This window comes from Octopus bimaculoides, chromosome 28 (assembly GCF_046866305.1).
Source record: "Octopus bimaculoides isolate indiv1 chromosome 28, ASM4686630v1, whole genome shotgun sequence".
Lineage (NCBI taxonomy): Eukaryota > Metazoa > Mollusca > Cephalopoda > Octopoda > Octopodidae > Octopus > Octopus bimaculoides.
Window position 1 is genome coordinate 11,192,605 of NC_142955.1, and position 6,767 is coordinate 11,199,371.

General features: G+C 36.5%; 1 protein-coding gene across 1 annotated transcript; it reads left to right on the forward strand.

Annotated features, from left to right (window-relative positions):
• The first annotated feature begins 162 nt into the window (after window positions 1-162).
• LOC106870873 (uncharacterized) lies at window positions 163-5,007 on the forward strand. The gene is made up of 2 exons (XM_052977531.2): window positions 163-301; window positions 1,779-5,007. Exon 2 carries the CDS (start codon window positions 2,163-2,165, stop codon window positions 4,533-4,535), a length of 2,373 nt encoding a protein of 790 aa, XP_052833491.2. The 5' UTR covers window positions 163-301; window positions 1,779-2,162; the 3' UTR covers window positions 4,536-5,007.
• The last annotated feature ends 1,760 nt before the right edge of the window (window positions 5,008-6,767 follow it).

A 6,767-nucleotide genomic window follows, 5' to 3' on the forward strand; every position in this document is an offset into this window, starting at 1 on the left:
ACATCCCCCCTTAGGGTTTAGCCGCATTTAAGTGGCAAATGTACTTCACGTTTCAATATCATTGAGAGAAAAAGGGATCAAATTAGAGTCAGCTGTTATCGCGATGTCATACAACATACGCATGCGCACTAAGCTGGCTTCCGTTTTTATTTCTTCACTTCAAAATTTTTGAATTCCTTTTAATCAATTACCATGCACAGCTATTAAGCATGTCTCGTCCACCACACACACTGTTATAATACATTATTCAACAATTCTACACAGTTATAAATAACAACACTATCCTTTATAAAACATTTCCGTAAGTATTCAACAATGAAAATATTTCTTCTTTTAATAGTGTAGTCATTTGTTTTTGACGAATCGATTCTTTCTGTCTGTCGTACCTTTTATAAAATGAAACTTGCGTGATTTGGCTGCTATTTCTTGCTATGAAACCTATTTTGTCGACTGTCCATCGTTGCCGCGTTAGTTTGTTGTATGATTTAGTTTGGGAAATATTTTGTATTACACTTCAATCACTCTATTATAATTTGGTTTCGACCCGAGCAAAAAAAATAAATAAATAGTGCAACAACATGTAGTAAACGAATATGAAAAAAAATGCGCGCTGGCGGACGGGGATCGGGGGAGAGGACTCGGAAAATTCACATCGGGAATGTTCCGAATCCTCTCACCACTTCCCCATCCGTTGGCGAAATTTGTTCATATTCGTTTAATACACATTATTTTACACCTAGTACATTTTTTCAAGTGACAGGGGGTTGGTGGGGTGCGGACTCGGATATTTCACACGATCCAGTAATTCGGGTCAAACACTGAATTTTCCGAGTCCTTCTCCCCCCGCCCGTTCGCCAGCAGGCATTGTTTTTGTTTGTTTTTTTCCCCCTTCATATTCGTTGACTACATGTTGTTTTACACCTATTACACTGTTTTTTTTTTTTTCATTTTTGTGAGCGGGTGTCGGAGTGGGGTTACTGGATCGTGTAAATTATCCGAGTCCGCACCCCACGTATCCCCAACACAAAAATTGAAACAAAAAATAGTGTACTGGGTGTAAAATAAACGTGTAGTAAACAAATATGAAGCAAACAAATTTCGCCGACGGACGGGGAAGTGGTGAGAGGACACGGAACATTCCCGATGTGAATTTTCCGAGTCCTCTCCCCCGTTCGCCAGCGCGCATTTTTTTTTTTCATATTCGTTTATTATATATTGTACACCTATTGCACTTTTTTTGGGGGGGGGGGGGGTCGGATCAAACACTTTAGCTTGACCCAATTTAGCTGGTGAATAAGTCAATTACATTGATTCCAGTGCTTAACTTGGTGAGGCCCAATGCTCGAAGGTCGTGCCTCACCACCTCATCCCAGGTCTTCCTGGGCCTACCTCTTCCACAGGTTCCCTCAACTGCTAGGGTGTAGCACTTTTTCACACAGCTATCCTCATCCATTCTCGCCACATGACCATACCAGCGCAATCGTCTCTCTTGCGCACCACATCTGATGCTTCTTAGGTTCAACTTTTCTCTCAAGGTACTTACACTCTGTCGAGTATGCACACTGACATTACACATCCATCGGAGTGAAGGTGTAGCTCCAGTTTACAAATATGTATACTTCTGTTATGTAAAGTTTAGTAAATTAAAATGTTCAGTCATTAAAGTAAATATTTCTTTGTGCAATTAATCGCTATAGAAATTTTATAAATTTTCCACTATTAAATCTGTTTTTCAATTAGCCTCTATATTTTAAACTGATGTTTCTTCATTATTTCAGAATAACAGATAACATTGGCAAACCGTTCCATCTTTTAAAGACTGAATGTAAATACTATATGGAAGAGATATCTAGCACTGTCTCTGTAAATTCATTGTGAAATTCCAGTGACATATTTGCTCTGAACTGAGATCTGCTGATAGCAAACGTTCTGCCATAAATGGAGTGTATACAAAGTGAGTTTGTGTGCTAATTAAACTTGGATAAATTTTCATAAGTTTTTAGATAAAGGTAACATTGGACAGAAATACAGCAGCTGAAAAATAGTAAAGAATAAACAATAGAAACAAAATCAACAAGAAATATATAGAAATATTTTGATTTGAAAAAGAAAAAAATATTGCAAAAACGTCAGATACTTAGATTGATTTTTTTCTTGAAGACATGCCTAGAGATAGAGGAAAACCATCACATGACTTTAATATCTATGGAAAGTCTATCTCCCAGAATGGTAACCGACTTAGACATAAGCGTATTCATACAGGGAAGAAACAATATTGCTGTGATATCTGTGGGAAATCATTCTCTGTACATTGTCACTTAACATCCCACCAACGTGTACATACAGGAGAGAAGCCATATGGATGTGATATCTGTGGCAAATCATTCTCTCAGAATGGACACCTAACTAAACACAAACGTACTCATACAGGAGAGAAACCATATGATTGTGATATCTGTGGTAAATCATTCTCTCAGAATGGAAGCCTAACCACACACAAACGTATTCATACAGGTGAAACAGCAAATTACTGTGATATCTGTGGTAAATCATTCTCTCAGTTTCATTACTTAACTTCTCACAAGCGTATTCATACTGGAGAAAAGCCATATTGCTGTGATACTTGTGGTAAATCATATTCTATACGTAGTAGCTTAATAGCTCACCAGCATATACACACTGGAGAGAAACCATATCACTGTGGTATTTGTGGTAAATCATTCTCTAATTGTAGTGCTTTGAATTCTCACAAGCGAATTCATACAGGAGAGAAGCCATTTTGCTGTGATATCTGTGGTAAATCATTCTCTCAGACTTCTGCTCTAACTACACACAAGCGTATTCATACAGGAGAGAAGCCATATCATTGTGGTATTTGTGGTAAATCTTTCACACAAAATGCTTTCTTAATTTCTCACAAACGGATTCATACAGGTGAGAAGCCATATCAGTGTGATATCTGTGGCAAATCATTCTCTGCCAGTGGTGTGTTAACATCTCACCAACGTATACATACAGGAGAGAAGACATATCACTGTGGTATTTGTGGTAAATCATTCTCTGGAAGTAGTGCTTTCAATTCTCACAAGCGAATTCATACAGGAGAGAAGCCGTATTGCTGTAATATATGTGGTAAATCATTCTCTCAAAGTAATGACTTAACGAAACACAAGCGAATACATACAGGAGAGAAGCCATATCACTGTAATATCTGTGGTAAATCATTTATTGGAAGTAGTCACTTAAGGATACACAAGCGTATTCATACAGGTGAGAAACCATATAAGTGTGGCATTTGTGGTAAATCTTTCACCCGAAATACTACCTTAACTTCTCACAAACTGATTCATACAGGAGAGAAGCCATATCAGTGTGATATCTGTAGAAAATCATTCTCTCGATTTGAATGCATCACTGCACACAAGCGTTTACATACAGGGGAAAAGCCATATCACTGTAATATCTGTGGTAAAGCATTCACTGTAAGTTGTAGTTTACGAACACACAAACGTATTCATACAGGAGAGAAACCTTATCGCTGTGATATCTGTGGTAAATCATTCTGTGGCAGTAATGCCTTAAAAGTACATAGATATATTCATACAGGAAAGAAGCCATATAACTGTGATATCTGTGGCAAATCATTCTGTCAAAATGATGCCTTAAAAGTACATAAGCGTATTCACACAGGAGAGAAGCCATACAGTTGTGATATCTGTGGTAAATCATTTCCTCAAAATATTCACTTAACTCGGCACAAACGTAGTCATACAGGAGAGAAGCCATATCGCTGTAATATCTGTGGTAAATCATTTTCTGGAAGTAGTGCATTAAGTACACACAAACATATTCATACAGGAGAGAAGCCATACCACTGTGATATCTGCAATAAATCTTTCTCTCGGAATGACAATTTGACTACTCACAAACGTATTCATACAGGAGAAAAGCCATTTCAATGTGATATTTGTAAGAAGTCATTCTCTGACAGTAGTAGTTTAATAATACACAAGCGTATTCATACAGGAGCGAAGCCATTTGAATGTGATATTTGTGAAAAGTCATTCTCTCAAAGTAGTAATTTAATGACACACAAGCGTAGTCACACGGGTGAGAAGCCATATCAGTGTGATATCTGCAGTAAATCATTCTCTGTAAGTTCTGGTTTAACAGTGCATAAACGTATTCATACAGGAGAGAAACCTTATCACTGCAATATCTGCAGTAAATCATTCTCTGTAAATTCTAGCTTAAAATCACATAAACGTATTCATACAGGAGAGAAGCCATATAAATGTGATAGTTGTAACAAATCATTTTCTCAACATCGTGATATAGGAGTACACAGACGTATTCATACAGGAGAGAAACCATATCACTGTAATATCTGTGGTAAATCATTCTCTAGAAGTAGTGCATTAAGTACACATAAACGTATTCATACAGGAGAGAAACCATATAAATGCGATATTTGTAGCAAATCATTTTCTCAACATAATAATTTAAGAGTACACAAACGTGTTCATACAGGATAGAAACCACACCACTGATACTTGTGGTAAATCATTCTCTCAGCGTCATGACTTAAGGGGTCGTATATGTATCCAGATAAAAGTGTAACTGTATCAATGTGGAACTTCTTAACAACAGCAAACATTGAAGTTCATCCCCAAGTGAGGAGGGCTTATCTATGTGAACTTTACCCGTGACAACAACCAAGCCACTCATCATTGGCTCTCTTTCTGAAGTAGTCTTTCACAGCTGTTTGAACTTTTAATGATGCCAACCTTTTTTATTTACTTGAAGGGATATGGTTTAGTGTCAAATTTCTTTCTTCCTCTGAAAATTTAAAAACAAACACCCTCTTCTATAATTAAATGTATTTACATTGGAGAGGAGATATAACAGTAATAACAGCCTTCCCACACTGTTTTATATTAACACAACTGAACACTGTTGAGATAACTTCCCTCTGTGATAGTTTTAATAAAAGCAATTTCCTCCAGATTTTGAATTTGTTTCCTGTGTTTAAAACCAACATTGTTATATTTGGGAAGAATCAATTGGTGAAGCCTATAAACACACCGGTTATTGTTTGCCAATTCTTTTCATGTTTCAGTCGTTTGTCTGTGAACATGCTGGAACACCAACTTTGGGGATTTTAGTCGAACAAATCGACCCCAGGACTTATTCTTTGTAAGCCCAGTAATTATTTTATCAGGCTAATTTGCTGAACCACTAAGTTATGGAGACATAAGCACTATCAGTTGTCAGGCGATGGTGGTGGGGTCAAACAGATGCAAACACACGAATACATACACACACACATATATGATGGGCTTACAAAAATGAAGTCTTGGGATCGATTTCTTCAACTAAAAGCCCTTCAAACTGGTGCTCCAGTATGGCTGCAGTCAAATGACTGAAACAGGCAAAAGAATAACCAACAGCCAGTGTACTAGTAGTCTTTCTTCGTTATGACTCTTCCCAAAAGATATATATGTTCCATGTAATATATTTTGGGATGCAACAGATGATTGATCTATTTTTCACACTGTAGGTAAATAGTTAAGACATGTATTGTCAGAGCTCAGTGATTATACTGCTGTAGAATTAATGCATATAAAATAATATAAACTTGATTTTTTTTTCTTGAAGACGGAAATTTCATTTTTCTTTTTGTCAGGAAGATTTGGTTGCTCTTTCTAGCAACTCAAGCAACCAGGTAAAGGCTCTCTTGTTGTCTCATCTCATTCCTTTCGTCACCTGTTGTTTAGTCCCGAGTTGGATATGATTGAACAGATATGATCAAAGACGTCCCAACTGTGACCATTCCGTCTTTCTTCCCAAACATAATGGACTCTACGTGTATATCACAGGATAGAGATTTTTCTGTATATAAAAAAAAAGTTTGGCTATGTTTTCTAGCAGGTCATGCGACCACAGACAGGTTCCGTCGTTGGTCTGTCTCAGTAATAATTTTGTTGTAATTTTAGCCTCAAATCAACCCTGATACAGCAAACCTATGTTGCTATAAAAACATCTCTGGTTATTAAAGGGTTTTGTTAGGGAAGTGGATGCAGTTGTTCGCAAACAGCAGCAGTAATTTTCTCCAGCTGAATACATGTCATTGATTGGTTAAAATTACCCAAATACGACAACTTTAACATGAAATAACTTCTAAAATACAAAATTTTGTCAAAAACGTTAAGAGTAAACCCTGTTCTATGTGACGCATTCTACCAGTATCCGAAGTTTCAAAGTGTTTAGTTAAAAAAAACTTAATTGAAATCGGGAGGTTTGGCAGAGTTTAACCCAATTTGCAAATAAATAATTATTTTACTTAATTGACAACTAAGATTAATTAAAATGAATTAAATACCGTTGCTTTGAATACTTTATAGAACCTTAGAAGTTTTGTAGATATTTAGGGATTCCACATGTAGTTATGTAATTACTACTTTGAGACAATGAGGGAGTCTGATGAGCAAGACAAAAAAATTCTATCTTTGAAGTTTTGTAGACTTTTAGGGAGTCCAACACGTGAATACTTTGTGATAAGTTTTGTACGGGAGGTCGTTGGTCTTGTAATTATTCGACAACTTTCATGTATACACATACATACATATGTGTGTGTGTATAAATCATAGGTTAGTGCAAGAACAGATTTAATCACTCCAGATCTCCTTCAAAATTTAAAAAGACAGAGATTTCAATAGTGACAATCGAAGAGAGCTTCAATAGAAATGGAAGTACTGAGTGTCAGG

What these genes read in the sequence shown, in the direction of transcription:
- LOC106870873 (XM_052977531.2), top strand. Translation starts at nt 2,163, where the DNA reads ATGCCTAGAGATAGAGGAAAACCATCACATGACTTTAATATCTATGGA.